This window comes from Hippocampus guttulatus, chromosome 8 (assembly GCF_054856545.1).
Source record: "Hippocampus guttulatus isolate MCC_2025c chromosome 8, RoL_Hgut_1.0, whole genome shotgun sequence".
NCBI classification, from domain to species: domain Eukaryota; kingdom Metazoa; phylum Chordata; class Actinopteri; order Syngnathiformes; family Syngnathidae; genus Hippocampus; species Hippocampus guttulatus.
Window position 1 is genome coordinate 6,702,971 of NC_141268.1, and position 26,711 is coordinate 6,729,681.

The following is a 26,711-nucleotide window of genomic DNA, read 5'->3' on the forward strand; positions in this document are numbered from 1 at the left end:
AAACATTCATTTCAGGTTTCTCTGGGCTTAGTGAACCATTCTTGTCTTCATCATGGTCTCAAGTGAGCTCGATTCCATCATAGTTCATTTTGGAAAAGAGGTGCGGTACACCAAGATCAATCGCAGGGCTCATAAAGGCAAATACACAAAACCTTTGAAGTGTATCCAAGCTAACTCCGGCCAAATACGCCTTGGATGGGTTGCCAGTCGATCACAGTGAAGGATACCGTCAACGTTAATACTATAAACATTAATGGAAAGTGTGAGACCGGCGAGCAAGATGCCCGACAGCTACGGCATTGACTCCTGATGTTGGCATACTCATACTGCACCAATATCAATATTAGAGGAGGGCCACGGTTTGCCTTAACACCAGCTAAGCCAATGTGATGCCCGAGGCGATATTTTATATGGCGCCAGCTCCATCAGCGAACTACACACGCTTACAAAAGAAGTTGAATTTTTGACATTGCCTTTACTTCATGAAATTTTTGTTGAGGGGAAAGGGGGGGCACATGAATTTTCCCCTCCCCCCACAGAGACTGAGTAATGTACCAGCCAGAGGAGGGGGCTTTTGGTACAGTATTATAACTTGTAGTAATATTAAGTGGGCATTGCTTTCATTTTTAATCTACGTTAGCTGTTCCATGTTCAGGGTTGTGAAGTTACTGTAACTATGTGCAACTTCCCCAAATGAAAGATATTCATTCAAACACAGGTTTTATCTGGATTTTAATCCATGATTATTTTTTCCCCCTTTTGATTTAAACATTGAGTAATTTGACAGTTCATTAAGATGTTTCAATCATTCATTAGTTACTGGCACTGAGGTACATTAAGTGTAATTGCATTTGAATTGAGGACTTTGAGAAAAAATTGTGAAAATGACACAAGGAAATATTGATTGTAAATAAGTTTAATAAAAGAAACAGTTGAGTAAAAGAAGCATGATGTACAATTTTTAAAATTCTCGAACAGGCTTACATTTACTCATGTTTCACTTTTCTCCACTTTTGTTTTAACTTGATTTCTGAATCGTGGATTCATTTTATTTTCATATACTATTAAAGTGCAGCTCCCATCATAAATTTAGAAATACAAAGCAATCAGCCCAGGCAATCAAGAGTTATTTTGACGCAGGTAACACACAGTGCGTAATCCAGTCTGCCAGGACAGGGACGCTGATTTGAAATTATTCCACCTTGCTCTTCTTAGCTTATTGAATTGCTTTTATAAATGTCAATTTACCCTTCTTTACTTTTGACTTGAAATTAAGAGTTTACGTTTGAACAGAATTATATTGAAGGTGAATTTTGACCCACTTTTTGGCGTCCCCTGGAGTCCACGGCACCCTTAACATTTTATGGGCAAAGCCAGCCCTGGTATTTGTCCTGCACCCTAGTTTTTCAAAGTTACTTGTGGAAGGCATGTAACAAACGATTTCCGCCAGCAACATAAAAATAGGTGGCCACTAAGTTACTACCGTATGCCTAATTAGCTTATTTCAATGGCTTGTTTTATTTGTTGCTCATACTTTTTTCTTTTTTTTTTTACAGTAGAAGAAAGGTAGCACGAATACACACATTATGGAGCAATCAATTGACCGTAACACTTATTTTTGTTAAAGATGATACAGCACAGGGAATTAATTTCCATCATGCTTACTTAAAGTCATCTGAGAGACTATTCGTGTTTCGGTCCTGCTGTTTTGGAGGTGAAATAGTTTCAGCTGTTAAATCATAGATGTTCGTGTTGGATGACGCATCCGGTTACTCATTGGGGCTTGGTGTCTGCTTGTGGGGAGGGCCACTATTTGTGGAGATACTCTTAATTATAATGTGTGTGGTAATGCTCCTGTAATGCTACTAATGATGCTGGTGTATTAAAAAAAAACGCTTCTTTATTGCAAGTCGAAAAGTTTTATTTACATTAATTCAAAAACAATGATTCATGCTTCTCGATGAGTGCTTTGGGAGTTAACCAAGTCAGTCTGTGGACAGTCAGCTTTGATTTAAATGCATTTAACATGAATATATTTCCTGTGTATTGTTTGTGGTTAGGCATGCACTGTGTCATCTGAAACCTTTTTTTAGAATATTTGTAAAGCAATTTTACTTGGTGGAACCATCAAAATGTATTTTTTTTCTGGTGTTAAATTAAATAAAGTCATTACACCGTATTCAATATAACTAGTTCACAATGGTGTGTCCAAGAAGAAAGGATTTGTTTCAATACTGAAGATCAGCATACATTTCATGCGAGTGACAGCTTCATTTTTTTTTCGGTCACAGGTCCTTCATCTTCTGGGTTTTTTTTCTGTATGTTTTACTCTGGAATAAAATTAAAAAGCAGAGAGATTTGTTTCAATTATTTTCCTCAATGCAGCCAAATCCTGTTGAAATATCCTCTGGTAACGACTTACCCCGAACTGTCAACTTGGTAGAGCACTCTGCTCTCCCCATGGGGTTTTCCGCGATCACCTTGTACTCTCCGGTGTCCTTGGATCCGACCCTCAGTATGAGCAGAGAGCAGACTCCGCAGGTGTTGGAGATGTAGTAATTGGTGTTGGTATTCAGGCTAATGTTGTCGCGGAGCCACGTGACGTGAGGCGTTGGGTCCCCCTTTAAAGCACAGCTCATGTAGCATTCGTATCCTTGGGGAGCGGTGTGCATTTTCAGCGGGACGAGAAACTTTGGGGGGCACTGGAGATCGCAGCTTTTGGATCGCGGCATGTTGACTGTGAACTTTTCTGAAGAAAAGCGTGAATGTGAATGATCTCAGATGTTCTTGTTGCGCAAAAACCCGCAAGCGTACGTACCTTTCTTGATTGGTACCAGCCACTTTGGTGATTCGGTGTGTTTGGAGGAGCCCATGTCATTCTTTGCATAGACACGGAACCTGTACTCTCTGCCCGGCATTATGTTGCAGGCTGTGAACTTATTGTTGAAGATGTGATCTGCCACCGTGTTCCAAGTTCGCTTGCTGGAGTCTCTCTTCATCACCATGTAATGCAACCTGTCATCACGTTTCTCATCTGGAGAAGGCGCCCACGAAATGGTCACCGTGCCCGGCACATTTTCTTCCATTTCCACTGGGCCCGGTGGCTTTGGCTCATCTACAATTTAAAAAAAAAAAAAAAAAACACAATGTTTTTGCTCTTAAGTATCTGGTTCCAGGGAAGCCTCAGTGAAACCTCACCAGTGAAGTGACCATTTCAAAGTGTTAGTACTTACAGAGATATATAGAATAAAGTGCTCTATATTTATAAGATTATTTTCCCTCATGTCCTCTTGCTTGTCTGTCTGCCTCACCTCTAATTGTTTGTTAATTAAGCTGATAGCATGCAAAAACCTTGCATAACGTGCATAATTTAGTGTTTAACTGCAAAGGCTGCAATCAGTTGACAGTGGTGATACATGTCGAATTTGGACATGAGTTGGACTGTCCTGTGTAGCCTATGTCCATCGCTAACCAACAGTATATTTCACCACAGAAGTAAAATAATAATTACGGTCAAACCACAACCACATTCAAATGTCGTTGGCGTCATAGGAACAAAACGCAGTCGTGACTCAAGGACACCTTATGTGACGCTCACCTGTGACTCTTATTTCAATACTGAAGGTTTCTTGACCGACAATGTTTTTGACAACAATGGTGTAGACACCGGAGTCCGAGCGCTCGGCAGAGGGAATCAAGAGCTGCGACGTGCCTTCCGCATTGCTAATGGTCACCTTTTTACTGACCGGCACGTCATCTTTCAGCCATGTGACCTCAGGCCACGGGGAGGCCTGCAGGTGATATAAAACGATAATGACCAATAGATTTCTTCGAGCATGAGTCATTCCTGCTTTTCTCCATCTGGATGGCCCTCATTTCTTAAGACATTTACCTCAAAGTTTATTGTGAGCCGTGCTGAATTTCCGGCTTGCACCACCATGAAACTCTTAATTTTGGTGTCGGTGAAGCGAGGTCTCACTAGGAACAGAAAAGCCCAGATTGTTTTTACTGATTTTCACAAAGGCAAGATTTGCACAATACAAGCCATTCTCTGGATTTATTAAAGCAGGCACGTAGCTTTCAACCAGTCCAGCAAAAGGGAAATAATAGTTATTCACCAGGAGGCGGCATAGCAAGGATGTAGTTATTCAGTTCCTGTGGTTCTCCTTCTCCTCCATCGTTGACAGCGATCACTCTCACCCAGTACATGGCCATTGACTTCATGTTTTTCACGGTGAAGAAATTTGTGGTGACTAAGTTGGAATTGCAACGATTCCATTCTGTGTTCTCTGCGGGACGGATCTCCACAAAGTATCCTTTGGCTTCATCCTCAACCCCCTTAATTTCCTTGGGTTTTATCCAAGACAGACATAGACTTGTGTAGCTGGAGTCGGTCACCTTGAAATCGATGGCTTTTCCAGGAGGCTCTGCAAAGCACGGTTCATAAATCAATACGACTTCTTCAGGATTGGCTTAGCAACATACTGTAACGGACTCTAAATTTCCAAGTTGCCACCTACTTTTGGGATCTCTGGCAAAGACAAAGTCCGAAGGTGTGCTGAATTCACCAGCTCCAGAGTTATTTATAGCTGCCACACGAAATTCGTATTCCATTCCTTCTACCACATCTTTAACAGCAAAGCCTTTTGCTGTAGCAGTGTAAAACAACAATTAAAAAAATAATCATCATCATCAATAATAGATATTACTTAAGGACATATAAACTAACCTCGGATCATCTCTTCTGGCGGGTTAACTTGACCCCAGAGATTGCTTCCCTTTTTGCGCTTTTCAAGATTGTATCCAAGAATATTGGTGCCGCCTGTGTTGGCAGGTGCAGACCAGGAGAGGTTGATGCAGTCCTTGAAGGCACTGACGACCCTTGGTGTTGATGGAGGTCCAGGGTATGCTGTGTACACAACCAATCGTTATGTTTGAAATCTTGTAGGTGTTTGTTTTCAGCCAAAAGGCTACATACAAACTGAAAGACGAGACAAAATGTAGGATTTTCTCTGTTTTTGTTGTGTGTAGTCTCTCAATTGCAAAATACTGAATTCTTTGCACTATAAGGTGCTTCGGAGTATAAGGCACACCTTATGAATGGCCTATTTTAAAACAGTTTTCATACACAGGGCGCATCACGATGCTAAAGAGAATACAATACAATACATTCATACATTCATTTCCCAAACCGCTTTATCCTCACTAGGGTTGCGGGGGGGGGGGGGGGGGGTGCTGGAGCCTATCCCAGCTGTCTTCGGACAGCAGGCGGGGGACACCCTGAATCGGTTGCCAGCCAATCGCAGACAATACAATACAGTACAGCTTTATTTGTATAGAGCTTTCACAACCGCTGCAGCTGTAACAAAGCGCTTTACAGAACATTTAAAATACTATGTCCAAGAAATCAGAATATTGATCCATATATAAGGCGCATTGTCTGCAAAATTGAGAAAATTGAATGTTTTTAGTTGCGCCTTATAGTGCGTAAAATACGGTAATCAGTGACCATGTTTAAAATTGACGCGTGTAAACTACATTTGTGATTATTGATTCAATACGCCTACGATGGCATTGGTTTTACCTTTCGTCCCAGCTTGAATGTCCTCCGTTTCCATCAGCTCGCTGGTGCCCATTTCAGTCTCCACTCTGATGCGGTAGCAATACCGGCGACCATGGTCTACGTCTAAGTCCCGGTATTTGGCCAGTGGACCGATGAGCCCAACCTTCTTCCAGGTGTTGCGGCCAACCTGTTGCCGCTCAAGGATATAGTTGCCTATCTTGCAGCCGCCGCAATCTTTCGGTGGTCGCCACTTAATCTCGATTGCAGAGGAGGAAGCTTCGACAATCTCCACTGGCCCCATCGGGGGAGTGGGCTTATCTGTCAAGCAATGTGAGAGGAATTAATTAGAGGAGCGAAATATTCAGCACTGTTTGAAAATGCATTGGAACCTCCAAAGTCTAATGCCCCAAAAGCTGTACAATTTGGATTATGTTTGACATTGGAAGTTCCGCTGTATGTACATTACCTCAATACATACCTAGAACAATCAGTTCAGTTAAGGCCTCGGCAGTACCAAACTCATTTTTAAGCTTCAACTTGACTTCACCACTGTCCTTGCGCTGCAGCTTGATCAGAAGAAGACGCGTGTAGCCGTCCGATGTCTCCAGCTTGATATTGGCCTCATCCGAAAGCTCTTCCCCCTCAAGGAACCACTGAACTTTTATTGGCTCTCGTCCCATATAGGATATCTTGAAGGTTGCTTTGTGCCCCTTCTTCACCGTGATAGGAGTGATAAAGGTTTTTAGTTCCTCCGGGTCAAATCTTGGTGGATCTAAAAATAAAGAAATAAATACAAATTGTCAACAGATATGTTAGGCACTGTATCAATCTATTTTTTTCAAAAGGACATTTCATACAATGTCTGAACATTGCTTCTGAATTTACCTTCAACAACCACCAAGGCTTCTGTCTTTCGTCCATCGGCTTCAAACTTATATTTTCCGGCAAATTCCTCTGGGACTTTGTGGAGTTTTAGCTTATGGTAGCTTCCTTCTTTTATGATGGTCATACCCTCATTTGACTTGATCTGGAAGCAAACACAATCTCATTTGAAGCTGATTTAAAAAAAATAAATAAATAAATCACTAGTTTCCAAGACGAGTTTACCTCTTCTCCATCTTTGTACCAGATCCCCTCACAGTCCTCACTGCTGAGTTTACACACAAGTTCCGCCTCTTCCCCAATGATGGCTTTGCAGTCGGAAAGACCGACGAGGAAGTGAACGCCCGGGTCTGAGGATTATACAACTGGCAAGTTAGTGAAACACAATAATTGCTGCAAGCCTCAGCATGTTGTGTTTATTTCTCAAAAATGGACAAATTCATCCATGAAGGGGATTAATGCACATTTGAGCACACTTACCGCATGAATTGTGAAATATTTTCCTTTTTATTTTGTTCTACATATGCTAGAATTTAGGTTTTTATGTATTTGAAGAGGCGCTGGTAGAAGAGGCTGATGTCTGCCATTGTTTACTTTTAGAGTGGCCGTCTTCAACGTGCTTCTCTTCTTTAAGCCGGTGGAAGATAAAAATGTATGATTGTGTCTTCTCTGTGTAAAAACACTGAGCGGCTGAGTTGTCGTCCGTCTTGAAATGATCAAAGGGCCTGTTCTTGCACAGGCATTACAGCTTCCATCCAAAGGCTGCACACACGGTGGTGCCCGTTGTGTTCATTTCAGTGATTGGCCTCAACGCACTCATCCTCAGTTAAGATGCGGAAAGCAAGCAGGATGGTTAACATGAATGCATACAAAGCACAAATGCACCCACGGCTGTCTGCAAACACAGCAGATATGAGATGGAGGTGGAAACACATACACATGAAACTGTACGTTACCTCCCGTCGTCAGGTCTAATTAAGAAGCAGATGCATTGCGTGCCGCACACGAGACCCCAATATGTTTCCGTTCATTTGCCTATTAAGGCCGTAATTGTATGGAGGGCCCTCGCAAGTGCATCCAATTTCATTAGCATATCCCCAAGGCACTCAAAGGTGAAACGCACTCCTGTCGAGAAACAATGACTGGAAAAAGGTCATTTATTCGATTAGAGTTTGGGCACACATTAGATGGAAAGTCGCAAAACATATTTAAAGTCATTTTCTTATTAAATGACTTCATCATTAAAATACAAAAAGTACTTCCCCATGCGGAAGGTAATGCAAGCGCGCGCCATCTTACCAATGATTGTCTCCTCGATCAGCGGGCCTTGCCTTATTCTGACACGCTTGCCAGCTGGCGGCTGTTCCTCCTCCTCTTCCTCCTCCTCATCACCTTTATCACTTTCTGCATGGTCCAATGCCAATAAATCACAGTTATGATTTTTGTTTTGCTTTTAGGCACCATTGTGGTGTGTACCATCGATTCAGTGTGTCTAATTGAGTATGCATCAACACATAACACTTGTAACGTTGGCATTCAGGAGAAACGCATTGGCAATGCAACACCAGAGTGTTAGCGCTGCTAATATTTGAAGCTATCAGAAAAAAACAAACAAACAAAAAAAAACCTGTTTCTACCTACCGCATTTCCTCAAATAGTGCCGAGATCAATTTATGAAGTGCATAGGGAGGAAGGGATATTTTATTGGAATCATTAAACCATGTTACATTGATCAATGTTCATATCAATTGAAGTTCAATTGAAGCAGAACCGGCTTAGCTGCCTGGAACGTAAACATTAAGGACGCCACGTACTCGGAACGTCACACTTTAATTCACTTGAAAGAGCGTTGACATGTTGGTTTGAAACAGAGCTCAGTCGTCACATTTTTTTGAATGTGTGTGTGTGTGTGAATGATCTGTGTGTGAATCGGTTTGTACTGTTTTTCACCTTGTTGGGGTGTTTGAGGGAGGCGTTTATTTGGGGAGGACTGCCTGGCTATTAGACAAATGGCTTCTAATTGAGGAAATGCGGTCATTCCATACACAAGCCCACACATACACATTTCAGCGCCATGCTTACCGTAAATGCAAAGTGCGATTGGGACTTGGAAAACACAACTCCACTCATGGCACTCTTCATGAAAGTATAACCAAAAGATGCAAACAGACACACGCAAAACATTGCAAAAAAGTGACACGTCATGTCGAATCGGTCACCATTTTCAAAATAATGATATGAGGCTTTTGTGATAATACTTTAAATTGACCATGGCAAAATCCTTTGTGGATGACACGGGCTTTACCCTTAAATGCTCAGTGCTACTTCAACATCAGTGTTTTCATTCCCCCCAAAAACACGATCGACCGTGAAATCATCTCCAGTGTGCAACCTCAGATGTTTCTTACCAACATGAGTGTCTTTGACGTCCCCAATTTTCTCTTTGGGACAGTTTTCTTTAGTCCCAGACCTTTCACTGCTTTGCTCAGCAGTTTCCTCACCATGATGATTTCCTATTGGTGATGATAAATGGCAGCTTTATATCCAGACTATTGATGTGTTGCTTGAGAAGCCCTCGGACTGACAATTGAAAACTATTCTCGGGATAATAGCTTCATCGGTTCTATTGAAAGATGCGTCAGCTCTTGAAGTGGTAGATTGACTTAACGAGTGGAAGGTTCTTGTATCCATATAATGGAATCATTTGAGACCTTTATTTCAAATTGTTCATGCAAAAGTAATTTGCAGTAGATTCAACACAATGTACTCTATTCTTTGAAATGTCAAGTACCGCAACTAAAGGCCCCCCCCCCCCCACATCCCGACTAAATGCTCTTAAGCTGATCCCGGGAGATTTCTCTCTGCGATCTTCTCAGCAAACAACCCTAGCTGACAACTGGAAATTACTTTAAGTTCCAAGGAAATCCGGGTCAATACGATTGTCACATGGAACAAAACGATGACAAGCAAGCGAGCCGTCTGAAGAATAGTGATAAATGATGGCAAGACACAGTAGGTGGACTTCGGGATTGGAGGATGAAGAAATTGTCAGCTAATTGGAGTTACCAGATAAGCTAACATCTAGCCAAGTCTTTTTACTTCTCTCGAGTCTGGATGTGAACAATACAACACTGCCTGTCACAGGTCACTCCGGGTTGATTGCTGGATAGATTAAACATGGTTGGATTTTTATGCGGTCTTTCACAAATTCCAGAACTCTTTTTTTTATTGGTCTATACCCTGCTTTTAGTCAAATATTCACTGTCCAAAGATTTATTGACCAGGAAATTATCTTCAGGAGTTTCTTACCAACCGCAGGATCTTCCTCATCTGGAAATTTCACTTTGGGAGGTATTTCTTTTTTTCCCGACTTTTCACTTTTTTGTTTTGCAGTTTTCTCTCCAAGATCCTTGCCTATTGGCGATATCCGTGATTAATAAGCATTCCGACCAACCATCTCAAAATAGAGTTCAATTTACAGTACAACAACGAAATCAACAACTATAATGGTCATTTTAGCCTTGCAATGGTACAAGTCCATATTTTAAAAATGTGCAATCAACGCAGCTTAATGCCTACGTCTAAACTGTCAATTTCAAATTTAAATCAGTATGTTTATTGTCAAATAATTTAGCGGATATGAAATTATCTACGGATATTTCTTACCAACAGCAGCATCTTCGACGTCCACAGTTTTCACTTTTGGACGCTTTTCGTTTGTCCCGCACCTTTCACCTTTTTGCTTTACTGCCGTGTCCTCACCATGATCATTTCCTATTGGTGATAATAAATGACAGCTTTATGAAGAAACGAGGCTCCCGTATCCGTTATTAATATGCATTCTGTTCAAAAGGACACTTCCGGCATACCTTCAACTGTTGAGCCCAGTCAGCAACAGGACTATATTTTTAAAAAGTTTTTTTAATGTAAGTATTTTTGGAAAAATCCATTCCTTCTTGAATCAGGTAGATTGGCTTTTAATCTGTAAACACCCAGATCCTTTTCATTCTCAAATAATTTACTGGCCATGAAAATTATCTCCAGTGTGCCACCTCAGACATTTCTTACCGACAACAGTGTCTGTCTTTACAGTATCGTCTGCAATTTGGGTCGCCATCACTGTGAGATGTTTTTCTCCGCCCCCCACCCCCACAAACTTTTTGGCCGTTCGGTTCTCTTGACATGATCATTTCCTACTGGTGATAATCAATGCCAGCTGGATGCAGAGCATGATTTGGTGGTTAATATTCACCCTCATATCTGTTATTAAAATGCACTCTGACTCACATTCACAAAGGATACTTACCTTCCTCCTTGTAACTGAGCAACAGTCAACGTCAGTTGCAGTTTTTATTATATCATATTTTGGGGAGTGAAAAATCAATCAAGTTTTAGAGACAGTTGATTGATATTTTCTTCTTTGTTAAATCTATCTGTTTTACGGACATGGATTGTCTTTTAAAGTAATGCTGAAAATCCATGAAAAAGCAGACCGTATTACAAGATCAGTATCATCATTAAGCGAGAGAAATAAAACAACTAGAACCACAACATGAAATACAACTATACAGGCTCTTCAAAAAAATGTACCCCATTTCATAAAAATACAGCAATGATAAAACTACAAGTTCGTTCTCAGATGAGCTTTATTTATTTATTTATTTATTTTATCAGATGTGTAAAAACGGGAAAGTTTAATGTTTTATTTAATCTTATTATTATTATTGTGATTTTTTTTCTACTTTTTGAGTGGGGTGAAGAATGACATTCATGAGCAATGAAAAATAATTTTCTGTGCTGGAATGTGCAGGAGCATAGTCAAACAAGAGCGTGCGGAAAAGCAGGTTTGGACATGGCACAAAAAATTGGAAGAGGAATGCCAGAAGAAGAAGCCGCCCCTACACACCTGCCCGGCGCCTCAGGTCTGCGGACCAGACATTATTAGAAGTACCAAGAACTAAACTGAGGCTCAGAGGGGATCGAGCCTTTTCTGTTGCTGGTCCCTCTCTCTGGAATGACCTCCCACTGAACATTCGGCAAGCCTCCTCGCTGCCCATGTTTAAAACCCACATCAAAACTCACTTGTGTTCTTTGGCATTTGACTCAGCATGACTTAGATTTGTTCTTGGGTTTGCTGTTCGGTGCTTTCTACCGTCTTTGTTACCGATTTGCTTTACTGTTTGTTGTATATGTTAATTGCTCCATGTACAGCACTTTGTATGCAGCGATGGCTGTTTGAAAGTGCTCTATAAATACAGTTGAGTTGAGAAGAGAAATGCATCATGTTCACACAGAATGAACCGTTGTGAAGATGTTTTAGAATCTTTATTTGTTTCAATATATTGAGACCATTTTGATAAATTACTACAGTAAATTCCTGCATATTTATGGTTAACATTTCACGAATGTAAAATGTTAAAGTCTTTGGCGTGCACTTCCAGAGCATTTTTTAAAAATTCAATCTGTAAGCCATTTACTTTTTAAGGGTTGTATGATGAGTTTTGAAATGACATGTTTTGTGTGGTATGGTTTAAATAAGGAATATAGGCAATTATAAACGCTATGGACGGGGGCGTCAATTATTTTCGATTCTTTTTTCCTCCCTCCTGTTACTTTGTCTTACTTTTCCTGAGGCATACAAATTTTATTAGCCAAGGACATGAAGTGACTCGAATATTCATATTATAAATGAAATACATTTTTTTACCCTAGTAATGCATCTGTAAAATTAATGACCAACAAAATCTCATCATCGTACTTACCTTTGACTTTATCTTGTAGAGGGGGACTATCACCGCTTGTTACTTTATCTACCTCAACTGTTTCCATAAATAAGGAATTTTGCCCAGCTTCTTCATTGTCTTCGCTCAGCTCTTCAACATCCACGTGAGCACCAACTTGGAAGCTCGCAGACTCGTCCACGCCTTCTTCGGCCTTCTTAGCCTTGGCAGCCGCGTTCGCAGCAGCCTTGGTTTTGGCGGACCTCTTTTTAGCCGCCTGCGCCTCCAGCCGGGCGGCTTCCTCTGCAGCGTCCCGCTCCAATTGAGCCTTCTTGGCCATTTCCAGCCTCTCCTCCATTTCTTTCTGGTACTTTTCCTGCTGCTCCTTGGCGATCCTCAGCAAGTCTTCGTTATCACCCAATCCAGCAATGGTGTTTTTACGAGCGGCTTTCTTCCCTTTGCTGCTAGCCTCTTTATCCGCTGGGGGATTAAAACATGAATAAATAATATTATATATATATATATATATATATATGTTTGTTTTGTTTAGTTTTTTTGGTCGATTTTACCGAACTTGCCGGTCACGTAAGCACAATCATTTAAATACTAAAACCAAACTCATATTTTCAGATTTGCACTGAAAAGTCAGTCCTTTATTTGTGTTTTACTGCTAGTAAACAAGGAATATATAAATCCGTCAGTTACATTTATTTTGATTGCCAATTGAAAATGGAAAAAAAAAATTCCACACGATACATATTTCTCACCTTCAACCACCAGCCAGGCATTGCATGACTTGATGCCCGCCACAGCGGCGTAGATGCCAGCATCCAGTGGTAAACAATCACGTACGATCAGCTTGTGGATGAGCTTATCTTCCGAGACGCTGATTTCGAACTTTTCGCCATTTGACAGTAGTGCATTCTTGCCGAACCACTTGATCTCATTCAGAGGTGCAGTTAGGACGCATACAAAGAGTGCATCCTGTCGTTCATCTGCCTTGATCTCTTGCAGTTTAACAGCAAAGTCGACATCGGGTACTGGAGGATTATGAACAAGGAAAGACAAGCGATTATGATTATTAGTACCATATTTTCCACACTAAAAGGTGCACTGGATTATGAGGCGCACCTTCAATGAATGGCCTATTTTGTAATTTTTGTCATACATTGGGCTCACAGCATTATAAGACACAATCTATAATGCATCCACTAGATGGAGCTTTCGCTCAACACCAACAGAATGATCAGATGTCAGTAAAACGTATTTAAAAAAGCAGCGACATAGTACACTTCATCAACAGCAAGTTATAACATTGACTCATTAACGTTGAACTCTCTTGCCGCTGCTCTATTTCCATGTTCAACTGCGTAACCAATTGCCTGGGTTTGAACTCTGCGTTGTCAGCATGTCTCGAGCAAGGAGCCATTTTGGGGTTAATAACAATATTTCCGTAATGACTATACACAAGGGGCATCGGATTTTAAGGTGCGCTGTGAGCTTTTAAGAAAATGGAAGGCTTTTAGGTGCGCCTTTAGTGCAGAAAATACAGTAGTAGTATTACTATCACCCAACAGGAAAGGCCAATCAATCCCTGTTTATACCTACTATTCAATTAGTGTAGCAATTAGATTGATTTTTAATGGAATAGTGATGCCTGAGGAGGGGGGTCTGGGGATAATGCGCTTAAGAGATTACTGTTACGCATGGTCACTTGTGAGCTGAGCCCAATAGACGGAGTCTGTGCATGTGTAAAAGATGTAAATTCCCGGCTGAAAGTGTTTTGCAGGTCACAAAAACGGGATAGAGAGTTCTGAGTGCAATTGTATTATTGATGCAATCCTACTACCGTTCCGTAATAGTGGCTCACCACCTGGTTTAAAATATGCCACAATCTTTGTGTACCTTTAAAGTCGGCCATGAATACAGTGCCACCCTCCACATCCATGGAGTAGAGCACACTATCGTGTTTTTTGCCAACTTGCTTCAGAGAATGTTTTATTTCGTCACATTCTTCTTTTGTGAAGGCAACCATTTCTCCGTCCTGCAGTTGTTACACAGACACACAAACAAACACACAAAAATCCAGTGTCAAATTCTATCAATTCATTCACTGCCGTGGATGTTGATATACAGTTCAACTGGGATCCAACCGTTCACTGCCTCCGACAAACATATTCGTTAAGTAAGGTGCGGAAGAGGGTCGCTCACACCCAGGTTGTCTGTCAAATTCAGGTTTTTTAACCACAGGAAAGACAAACAAATCCCAGTAGATGCCGCCGTTGCATCAATGTAGATTTATATCAGCACAGCTTTTGAGTTGAAGGAAAGAATATGGGGAAATCCCAGTTTATCACCTGGATTATGAGGGAAAGAAATGCCAACAAGTTGGAAGGAGGGCATGTTTAACCACCTCACACTTGAACATAGTCTGTATACATCGGGTATCAGCAGAGTATGTGTGAAGGTAATTAGTTGAAAATGTTACGTCGCAATCTTGAGAAAGCATGATGCAGTTCAATGTGTGAATTTTCAATTTAAACCATGCGATGAGTCTGTGTCGCTCCTGACGTGTTTCTTAGTTGTATATCTGCTAATAAATAGTCATTTTGCCATCAAAAACTCCTCAGTCTTGTCTTCGTTTGGCTGTCACAAAAGCTAAAAATAGTAGCATCAGTCACAGTTCTTCTTCATATGTTTCTTTTCACAAAAGAAGCTGTTTTTTCTCTGCATTTAGGTCAGAAACCATTGTTTTAGGTCGAACCAATCCGTGTTGTATTCATTACTAAGGAATGAAAAAAAAATCTATTTCAAAAACAAACATTTTTACTGGTAAAATAAGAGAGTCAACTCATTCCCTTGGTAGATTTAATGCTAATATAGTCAAAGACCAATGTTTTGTTGATCTTGTAGGATCATTCAAAATGCTTTACAACGTCCAGGAGTAAATGAGTTAAGAACATCAGATTTCATTGTGGATGCCAATGTCTCACCTTATAAAGGAATATTTTACTATTCAGTTCTTTGAGCTCCAAGTCCAAGTCAATTGATGCTTCATCGTCGTCTTCCTCGATGTGTTTCAGAGTATCGATGTGTGAAACAAACTACAGTACGAAAAAACAAGTAGTAATTAAAGCTGCAAGCAGAGATTAACTCCTCATACTTCCTTTTTATGGCGGATATGGAAGATATCATCCATGTTTCACACCACCTCTTGTCCACATTAAATGGAAAAAAAAAAAGTGTGGCGATTTGCCATCAGCCATCGGTCTAGTTTGGTTATTCCAAACGTCTGTACCTGGGATCCAATTTAATTTAAATGGCCTGAAACGTACTACTTCTTTCACAACATTTAATCATGTGCAGTATTTTTGTATGCGAAATATTTATCGTGACAGGCAGAGCAATTAAAGAGTGTTCCATAAGATGGCCGAAGGTACATAATTACCGTTGTTTCCAACTGTGGACATTCATCTATCCATCAATCCCTACATTCACAAGTACATATGTGAATACGGTGAGGGAAGATCATCATCATTTCAGTACATAGTAGCCTATAGATTTTGTTTGATGGTTTGCCCGAGATAGGTTTCTAAGATAAAAGGCGTGACTTGGCTCAATTAAGGGTAAAATGAATCTTGGTCAAATACTGTATACCAGCTTTGATTCGGCCCATTATGGTGAATTCCTTGTTTGGAGCAGTGAAATTGACCGCAAATGTCTGCTTCAACCCAGAATGGCAGACTTCCTGTTCAATTTCATGCCGGCATTTCGTAGACGTTCTTGTGGAGACATGGCCACCGAGTTTCACGATGATCGCTGAATCGGACAATCTTTCTTTTTTTTCACTTCAACATTCTGTGTGGGGGCGCGATTGAGCAATTATTGGTGGTGTGGTTTTGTTGGCGATCCTTAAGATACAGATAATTACAATACACACACTTGCAGACATGATGGAGTTTTGTTGATGAAGCCCCCTAAAAGTCGGAAGAATCATCCTAAAAAGTAACTCCAAAAGGCCCATATAAAGTGCAGCAGTACAAAAATCAAAGAGATCAGCAGTATTTTTCCGATCCGGCGTGTACCTCTGCAGTGTCGACGTCTTGCTCTTGCTTCAGCTGCTTCAGTTTTTTTAGCATCCCGCGGAAATTGGTGATGCCGTATTCCGCACAGATGCGCTCGTAGTCTTTCTTATCCGCATTCATGAGGATTTCCCAGACCTTCTCCTCTGGTGTCGGCTCGTTTTGACCTTGCGCTCCCACCTTCGGAGCGCTGCAACAAGAAATCACCAATGAAATCTTTTTTTTTTTTATGCTGATCTGATTAAGAGTTGCGTTGAACATTCATGGACAAAGGAACTGACCGTTTTTTCAGCTTTTTGCGAAGAAAGTCCGGTATATCTGAGCAGGACAGGGAAGACAACAAGATCACCCAATCATGATTGTGCCTTCTACCATCTTTGTTACTGATTTATGCTTTATTGTTGTATATATGTTAGTTGCTCCATGTACAGCACTTTGTATGCAGTGATGGCTGTTTGAAAGTGCTCTATAAATATAGTTGAGTTGAGAGTTGAGAAGTGTCTTGAAAAATTCCACATCCCAGACCTTTCTTTGTAAAAACTGCTTCGGTGAAGGAAAATCATTGTCGTGCCCAGGGCAAGTGCAGTCCAGCGCACAGGTGGAGTTTTCTTTATTTTAAACATTTTTGGAGATGGGAATAGCAGAAATGACCTTTTGCACTGTTGTTAGGGATGTTGTAAGTCTAGTCAACCTTCTGTCACCAAGTTGTCAGGGGCGCCAGGGGTGTGTAATAGTAAATGCCCTCGGTCCGCCCAAACGGCCAGCGAGGCGTAAGCACAGTCTGCTAAATTCCCAAACACGGTAAACAAGACTTAACCCGGCGCAAAAATGGAGACGCGCCAGTTTTTACGCTGAGCGCACGTGCCACTGTCTCGGAAATCTGAGCCCCACTTGTGTAACAGGTGCATTAAGAACGGCTCGGCTGCTCGTACCTGCACCTCATTCTGCAGACATGAGCAATCAATCCATGCTGAATCGACCAACTTAGGTTGGGAATCAAACAACATAATACGGGGCCGTACATTTTCATTAAGTGATATATTTGACGAAAGAACACTTTAGCAATAACTGCTCCCTCTTTGTCGATGACTTCAAGTAGCGAGGTGTTTGCGTCACTAAAGCACGGGCCGCTTGACTCGGGATGAAGAGGAGAACCACAACGCCCGGCTTATGGGCTCTGTGGTTTTGCACATGAAACGTCCTGACAGCTCATATCCGGTTTTTAAAAAAGAGGTTTGTGCTTTGCTGGAAGAAGAGGCAAACCAATGTCTTAGTGAAGTACAGAAAATAAATCCATCACACCAATCCAATGGGGGAAGTCATCAACTGTATAAAAGCCTCGTTTTGTGTTCTGGAACTCACTATTTGCTAGCAGTAATGCCTCTTTGTTCAGCTGTCTGACAAAGTTGGCATGGCAGGCCAGAGAAATCCAATGCATTTCACTGAATTCCTAAAATGTCACACTGCTATGAAAATGGACGTGTTGAATCACCAAAAGATTGTCTGTCATGAGAACCATCGTGACTCCAGAGCGATGAAAGGCTTACCCGAAAACTTAATCATGCGTAAGTTTGCCCCATGAACTTATCAATGCGATGTTTGTCCTAATGAGGATGCAAAACATTTATCTTTTTTTTTCACAATATACTCCGGTCTTACCGTCCCCATATGTCTTTTGAAGTTCCTTGGCTTTAGAGAATCCCACTGTGAACAAATATGAATTTTCATTATTATCATATTCACACAGGCTGTCGTAATCCGCCGTTGTAATGTGCGAAATACCCTCAATAACATTCAGGACGGCGGTGCAAACTGCTCGTCCGTAATCATTTGTTGCATAACACTTGTAGGTGTCGGCATCCTCTGGGGCCACCTTGGGAAACTGATGAAAAAGCATTTTTTTTAAGATCATTGAAACCTTTTTTTTTTTCCTATGGCACTGTTCATATATTTTGATTAGCACCATACCTCCAACGTATGCTCGTGCGACGCCTCGCTGTAGTTTTGCCTGCAGGTGTCCGGGTGAAAAACGATTTCTCCGTTTGTTCGGGTCCACGTGACGGTGGGTTTTGGATTCCCCACAACAATGGCTTTGAATGCTGTACTTTTACCTGGGATATACGATGACGCGTGCCATCAGGAAAAATGACCACACTATTGTTTATTCGTAAAGTGTTGGAAGCGAACCTTCTTGAATAGTAATTGCGATGGGTTTGCGGGAAAAATCCGGAGTTGTCATTCCCTCTGGAAGTTCCGCCTCAAACTGCGTTATCATGACACCCGGCACTTTGGACTTCTTCCTAATTCCTAATCAAATGGGAAGAAAATACTCACCATGGGAAACACTATTCATCAAGAGTCAAGAATATTGCAATTTGGGGTGAAATTTCAGCATGAACCTAAATTCACTAGAACCTTAATTTGACCCTTTCTCAGCTTTAAATGTCAAAACCAGTGGTTCTTAACCTTGTGAGAGGTACCGAACCCAATGTATTCAAAGTTAAACTTAAATATAGATCTCATCATTCAAACATTTGTACTTTTATTTTTAACTAGACTGAATTACACTGATGTGGTATTATTCTTTGTGTTTCAAACATAATAACATGAGTGTCGTCGAATTACAGTCTCTCTAACCAATAAACCGAAATGAACCGTTAATGTCTTCTTCGAAACGTAGAGACATTGATTCCACATCGGCTGTTATCTTTGTTATTAATGTCCTCAAAATCTTGTGGACCTCAACATTGGCGAAGGCTTTCTCATAAATCTGTGGACCTGATCACCAATTTTACCGATACGTTTCATGACATAATCTCCCCTGAACTGTTTCACAGAATCAACCTGAGGCATTGGTACAGCTGAAAGTAAACATATTTTACCCTCGATTTCAAGCACAATCGAAGCTCCTGAATCATTTTTTTTTAAATCCATATGGTGTTTGTTGGCTTTTGTGCTTGAACTGGTCAACTGTTCAATTTGCAATTTATGCTATTTTCTTGAAGGAACTGAACAACAAAATGTACGACAGGTGTTTAATCCATGAAGCACCAAATACATTGCTGGTTTCAAATGAGTATTTAAGCAGTCCTCGTCATTATGATGTTCACATTTTGACATAATCTGACCTAGAAGACAACTAACAATTGATCAACAGTACATCGCCATTGCAAGGTTTAATACAGGATGTTCTCAGACGGAATTCGCCCCTGAACTTAGACTGTAATTATTAGGTTGCTACAGAGACTGCAATAGTTGCAGAAAGGCATCGAACTGGACAAAAAATAAATAAATCTGTTGTGGATTTTGCCAATCAGCTCCTTGTTAAAGAGTTGCAAGTGATAATGCTATTTCACATGGAAGCCAGATATCCTGAGGTTGTTGTGTATGCACGAGGAAATTTGATGAAGGTTACAATTTAAAGAGCAGGCACAATGGACAAAGCGGTGAACGTTTGCAACTATAATTATGAAGCAGTGTTGGGGGATCAAGTTCGCCCTATGCTAAGAATAACAGTACCGGTAATTACCGTTTCGGCAGCAAGAAGGTTACAGGAAGTCGCCAATAAATTATACAGGCTTGCTTCAAGAAAGATTGACAGAAGAGACCAAATCTACGCCTGAACTCATCTTCACAAGTAACATTTATTTACTGACGTCATGTCTTTTTGGAGAAATTCTATTGCTCTTCTTGTAAAAACACACACAAAAAAACAAGTATGTTAATTCATGTTGTAAGTACGCAACATATGATTACAGCTCGTTGACAACACAGTAACAGCGTGCCCTCCCATCACATAATGAGCAATTCACTTTGTAAGGCCAAGAGCAGGGTCGACAAATGCTTATGGTGCAAAGTTTCGACTGCACCAACATCTAGTTTAACAATCCACTGTCGTACATTGTGTAGCCTTTTATTTTAACAGCGGTTAAAATAAAAGCGTTCTTTTTAACAAATCCCAGCCGAGATGTTTTCAGGAATATGCACATCAAAATATGGGGATAAACATGCTAGTAAATGACATATTCAAGAGCACTTTTATTATTAGGTGTATTGTGGCCTTAATTTGATGAAAGATTTTTAGACATTGTTGACTGGGGTGAGTGTATTGTTTAAAGAAAATTGAAAAAAAAAAAGAGTTTTGAATGTCCCGTAACCCCTAATCGTAGCATTTAATGCACTTAAACCACGGCAAAAAGTTACTTAGTAGCATAGTAGGCCTCAGTTGTCAGTTAAATAAACTCATCACCACACTAGTCATATCGCCATAATGCAAACATGGTAGTCAACCACAGCGCTCTCTAGCAGGCAGCAGCAGCATGCGAGTTTTTGCTTGTATTCAATCAGAGATTGGCGGAAATCGGCAAAGGAACAAATCTGTTGATTGAAGCCCACGTCAAACATGCGATCAACCCCCATGGAGTCATGCGCTTACACTGAGTGAATTGTTTGTGGAATTTCATTCGCTCTTCGACACTGCATACCTTTGTCATTCGGGTGACCTCTCTCGGTAGCGTTGACTTAACACGCAACAGGATCGCAGGAAAAGGAACAGGACAGTTTAGAAGGAATCCCGAAAAAGCGCCACGCCACGGTGGGGCTTTGGCAGGATTGCGGACACAGACACAGCACAATATTCCATATTCACCGAGAATGGGAGGCACAGTGACAAAATACGCTCTTTGGAGACATCAGACGTACAGTGGTTAGTCACAAAATAATGAATATGGTGTCAGCGGTGTGGCTTTGGATGAATGCGATGTGCAATTTCTCACGGGAGGAGTTTTTGACAGTGCTTGAGAGGAAACGAATTACTTTGGGTAATACGCAATTTCTGTCACAGCAATTTCTGCCTCATTCCATTTTTTTCCCTGACACTCCAACACTCATTCATCCTTTGTGGAGTTGCCCTCCACTGCAGTGACGAGTTTTTTGCTTTCAGCATCCTTATTAAGAGCACCAGATATCTTTCAGAGTCTTTTTCTGGAAAATGTCTTGCATTGTGAGAAGAGTTTCACAGCATATATTTCCTTGAGATTCATCGTTATTTCGGATCGGCTTAGAAGAAAAAAATAAAAAAGATTGCAGCTTGTCAACTTGGAGGATCTTTGTTCCAAAAGTACCGAAAATACTTTTCTTGGGGGTATTCTTCATTTCCGGTATCAAAGAAGATTATGGTGTAAAAACTGTGCTATGATACAAAAAAGATGTCGGTTTTCCAAAACTTTGATGACTATCGTACATTTTTCATATGTTGCCCTTAGATGACCAGATCCTGTAAAACACTGCTGAAAGAATGGCACAAACAACGTGGCTGATGCAGCCTGGAGAGAGTGTCCTTCATATTGCACTTACCCTTCTGCCCGGCGGCAGTTTGATCGGTTACCTTTGACTTTTTCCACATCTTGGCGCTAGGAGATTTCCAGGAAATCTGTCAACAAAAGGAAAAGGGACATGGTCAGCATGTTTTAAGTCACTGTCAATACTGAGAGTTGTTTATTTATTATTATTCTTTATATATATATATATATATATATTTTTTTTTTTTTTGCTACAGGTAAAATATATTCATACACTATGAACACTCGCCTTAAAAAACAGGAAAGTTTGACTTGGCAAGGTTTCTTCAAACACGTAAACATGTCTACCCCCCAAAGACCCCTCCCCCCCTCAAAAAAAGACCCACTCTGTCTTAAAGCGAATCCACGAAAGCTACATTTACAATTCTTATCTTTTTTCATTTTAAACTATATTTACAGTGGGAAGAAATGTCTTTGAAGATAAAAAACAAGCCTATTTAGCTTTCATATCAGATATTAATCTTGGTTCGATTTTAGCTTTTACAGTGTAGGACATTTGGTTCCGTGTCTGCATCTGCAATGTTTTTATTTTTTTCACTGAATGACAATCAATTTGAGTCTACCGATTCATGTCGCCAAATTCACTCCAAGCTTGCAGTTACTCTGTGTAGCCAGTGGGGGGCAGTCAATTGAGCAGGATGACAGTACAGTATCAGATTAGTGCTTCACTTTGGGAATCCCCACGGCAGGAATGTGTTAATTCGGCCAGACACTTGTTGAGGCCTTAAATAAACAAGGTGAAGAGCTCCCAGGCTTAGTGTTACAACACAGACACTATTAAAACCTCGTAATGTCAGTGCACTTGACATTTATACTAAATTTGGCCACTCATCATGCTGGTCGTGCAACATCTAAATATTCACATGAAGCCATTTATGTTCATATGAAATCCACGGGTGTGAAGCATCCTTTAGGTTCACGGTAAGTCTGTCACAAAGCACCGTATTCGTCGTTTCATGCCGTGACCGTTTATTAGCATTCGTGAAATTATTTGACCTCTTTTACGTTGAACGTCCTCGACCTTCCCACTTGACAATGAAACTCAAGAGTAGTGGCGGCTATGCATACATTTGGCAAAACAACTGATTATTTTCTGTTTAGTGGATGTGAAACTTGACATGAAAAGGTTGGGCCTTAACATTATTGATTTCCGATTTGAAAACCCGTAATCTTGAGATGCCCCGGGAAGAACTGGAAGAAGTGGCTGGTGAGAGGGTAGTCGGTATTGAATGGATGGGTGTATAGATGGACACTTGAAATTGCATTGTGTTCGTTTGTCCTACTTCCACTTGGTATTGAGATGCAATAATTGAAATGGCAAAATCCAGTGAGATTTCCCATGACTTCAAAGAGAAGTGATTTTTCTGAAAGCTAATCAAGGTTGTTGTCTTAGCAAGTATATCATTACACATTATGAATGCATCAAATACGTTTCCTGCAATGCATTTGGGGGGGGGGGGGGGGACCACAGCAGGCAATGTTGTCCTCGAGCAGCAATGCTGGCTCGTGTTGGAAAACGTATTGATGAATAGAAAACATGCCGCAAGAAAGGCATTGCTTGGCAGTGGGCTTCTTTTCATTAAATGCACTGTCCCGTTTTTACATTTAAGTGTTTGGCTGAGGCTCCCATCTTTTCATAAGCAACATATTTTCCCGAGATGAAAAGTGCATTACAGGCAAAAAATTTTGCCAGCCTCTTTAGATTTGAATCCAAAGAGGCCATTTATACCCTGCCGTACCTCGACTATTATTTTATTATTCTCAAAACCAATGCAGTCAAGCCTCCCAAGATCTGTATTCTGAGCAACATTGTCACAAAAATGTGCCGAAAAAGTCAGCCACTTCAAAACAACATTATGTTGCACATTGGACAATCAAGTTGTACTTGATACTTGCTTAATACTTGATTAGCATGTGTAATGACATTTGTAAAGGATTAACACTTGATTCTTTTGCTTTTTGCATTCTTTGCCATGCCACCAACCACACAAACATGTATTCCTTTCAGCACCTGTTTCCTTTCCGCTATGCCAGGCATCATGAACAAGGGCGAGTCTCCTTACTACAGTCTATTTTAAATTTATTTTACAGCAACTTAACAGTGTTCCTGGATGGCAGGTACTACTGTTTACAATTTTACATGTCATATTCCACAAACACAATATGAATCAGATTACTGTGTTTGAACTGGAATGGTGGGTGTTTGTAGTTGATCAGATGTTGCCTCTTAGACTGACTGCGAAGAATGTTAGAGAGTGTTTGTTATTGGCTTTGAATTTCACCTGTAAAAATTACATTTGCTGCTAAGCAAACATGATGGGCCCTGTTTTCATTCCGAATGCGAGTCTACCAGCCTTAACTATGCGCATATGTGGACTTTTCCTTCTTTTGATATTTTGCTGGACTTTGTGCCAGTAAAATGGGTGAATTGGGGCATTGGAATGTCGTGTTTTTCAGGGCAGTCTTTGCAGTATCTTCATTTGCATCAAAATCACGGCAGAACGGAGCACACATGCCCAAGAATGCCATGCATGACATTGACAGGTAAACTGCAATAACTTTCCTTTCAGAAGATGTAGTCAGCCATGTGCGTGTGGGACGTGCAATTGAGGACCATCAGATCGTGCATCTGAGTGTGTCCGGAACCCCCCCCCCCCAATAGTCATGGGGTGCTATAAAAATATTTTTAAGATCATAATGATTATAATTCGATCGATTAATTGATTTCTACAATATGTCTGAGGGCTTATCCCACGCGGGTGTCATATTTATAAATACAATACCATGAGGTCAACTGAACACATCCACATCAACACCAAAATTGCATGTTGCAAAATAGATCACCTTTTAGTCTAAAATGTACCGGTGCTCTACTTTTTATCACCAAAATACAAGATGTGCTAGGGGGCGCAACAGGAGCGGCCAGTGAGGTGCAACGGATCTGCCAAATTCACCGACATGCCGAACTAGACCACTGTCCCGGCACAAAAATAACGATGCTCTTGTGTTTACGCTAAGCGCAGACTACTTTCTCTCACCAAATTATCAGGTACGTCAGGGGTAAGACCGTCTCATGAGCCGATTGGTGGCGACAGGCTCAACACAGCCCCAAACACGCTAGGCTACGCCCATCTTTATGCACAGGCACTAGTCTACCAAATAAGGGCCTGAAGAATAACGAGCTAAGGGACAAAAAACATTCTTAAGCTGAGAGAAAAGAAAAAAAAATCCATCAGAGCTATTGCACAAACATTGGTAACCGATCAAACAATTTGAAAAGTCCTGAAAAAGAAACGGGTGTACAGTACTGAGTGATAAGATCGAACAGGTCTGCGAAGGATATCAAGAGCAGTTGATGGCAGAAACATTGTGAGAGCTTTGAAGAAACACCCAAAGACAACAGTGACATCAACCTCCTATATATATACACTGTATATATATATATATATATATATATATATATATATATATATACACAGTGTATAGCGAGGGAAAGAGAGAGATTTTTTTTCCATTTCAAACTCTCCCCATTTTTATGAAAAAAAATTCTAGTTGTTGAATTAAATATGTACTAATGGCCTTGAACCATGACTCAAGGTGTAGGTGTCAATCAGTCAGATTTGAGAAGCAGCGATTCCCTGTGGATGGGAATAGCATTTTTTTTATGACATTTGTGAAAACACTGCCCCACCTACGACTAAATAATCTCTAATGTCTTTGGCCCACACTACGTGACAAGTGTTGGTGGTCCTGCCACCTGGCGACTATAGCTCTGACTGCAAATGCTTGACAGCATCTGCGGCCGCTCAAATGTTCTACACTGCATTTCTTGGCTTGGCAGAACTCGGCCCCATTGACAAGACCTCGCGGTGACAAATGAGCACTAATGGGCATATTTGAACTTCCCAGTAAATTTCCACATTTAGTTAATTGCGGCGGGCTGACAAACTAATCCATGTGGAGCACATCAAACGGAGCGAAAAAAAACCCCAACAACAACAGTTGGTTATTTGGGGCTGCGAACTCCCAGAGTGACGTTTGACTTGCGAGCCGGTATTGGAACATAACGTGCTTCATGTTTGCAGCATCAGTGGTGTGAATAGTGTCAGCTGCTTGTTTGTTTTCAGTGTGGAAAAAAAAATCTTGTTGATCCCAACTCTAACCCTCCCTTCTGAAAGGCCACATATCAATTTGATACCACCGTCTAAAGTTCATCAGGCCCTCACACCCTCGCAGCTCCTGACTCTCACGCTCTGCGCTGCCTGGAAGCAATTTTCCAGTTTAGAAAGCGTGACATTCAAAGTGAGAAAGGCTCTACGCATTATTAAATTGATTTCAAGTCAAATCTATATCCCACACCCTGCCTTGGGTGGACATCTAAATGATCCGTGTGGGAACTGAATACGTTGTAACACATAAAACGCTATGTAAATCCTGCCAGTAACTTTATCGGATTTTTTTTTTTAAGATCAAATGCTGACTTCTATTCATCACCCGAGTGTTTTACAATGCAAGCTGTTTACAGTGCCTATTTGTATTCCTACCGGACAAAACCCAGAAGTAACAAACTGTGATACATTTTCCCCATCTTCACCTTGAGGGCCACCTACCTGCTTACAGTCCTTGTTGCTTTGAGCTTAACTGCTGTCTGCTAATTATTCAATAGATTCCCCCCTCGGTGATGTGTAGGTCTGCGCCTGATGCTTCTTTTCCTGCCCGCTGCCACAAGCTCTTTAGACTTTTTTTTTGTCTTTACTCTAGGAGACGTAGACTGAGATTGGGTGGATGGCCATGCGGCGGGGAGGGAGGCACCCATGAAAGGGTGGGTCATAGAGCAGGTTAAACACCTCTTATGGAATTGTTTGTCCCTAATAACCGTCACACGAATGAAAGTGAAGCGTTTTTCTTTGCAGGGTGAAGTCTATATTTGGGCACCTTTAAAAACATTGATTTTTTTTGTCCTGATTTGCTATACTTTACGTAGAAGAAGTGAAGGACACATTTTTGCTGTGGTTTTCTGTGTGTTGCCGTGAACAAAAATGCGAAGCCAGTTTATGTTTTTACCCTTTTTCTGAACAAATCTTTGAAATTATTGAATGCATAT

At 40.9% G+C, this 26,711-nt stretch overlaps 1 protein-coding gene across 1 annotated transcript; it reads right to left on the reverse strand.

Moving 5' to 3' along the window:
* Window positions 1-975: 975 nt before the first annotated feature.
* On the reverse strand, window positions 976-26,385 carry igfn1.1 (immunoglobulin like and fibronectin type III domain containing 1, tandem duplicate 1). Its single transcript, XM_086118831.1, has 28 exons — window positions 26,218-26,385; window positions 21,599-21,678; window positions 18,435-18,547; window positions 18,216-18,358; window positions 18,030-18,129; window positions 17,907-17,951; window positions 16,529-16,565; window positions 16,251-16,437; window positions 15,159-15,269; window positions 14,071-14,209; window positions 12,933-13,205; window positions 12,208-12,645; window positions 10,112-10,219; window positions 9,755-9,859; window positions 8,854-8,958; window positions 7,745-7,849; window positions 6,671-6,795; window positions 6,449-6,590; window positions 6,042-6,335; window positions 5,585-5,881; window positions 4,730-4,909; window positions 4,521-4,649; window positions 4,119-4,427; window positions 3,893-3,978; window positions 3,599-3,791; window positions 2,819-3,115; window positions 2,423-2,749; window positions 976-2,330 (listed from the first exon to the last, which is right to left on the reverse strand). Exons 2-28 carry the CDS (start codon window positions 21,649-21,651, stop codon window positions 2,326-2,328), a joined length of 4,446 nt encoding a protein of 1,481 aa, XP_085974957.1. The 5' UTR covers window positions 21,652-21,678; window positions 26,218-26,385; the 3' UTR covers window positions 976-2,325.
* Between the last annotated feature and the right edge of the window lie 326 nt (window positions 26,386-26,711).

Coding starts and splice junctions, on each gene's coding strand:
- igfn1.1 (XM_086118831.1), bottom strand. CDS start 21,651: ATGTGGAAAAAGTCAAAGGTAACCGATCAAACTGCCGCCGGGCAGAAG. Junction 18,548..21,598: donor GCCGCCGGGCAGAAGGGTAA/GTGCAATATGAA, acceptor ATTAGGAATTAG/GAAGAAGTCCAAAGTGCCGG. Junction 10,220..12,207: donor TCTACAAGATAAAGTCAAAG/GTAAGTACGATG, acceptor TATCACCAATAG/GAAATGATCATGGTGAGGAC.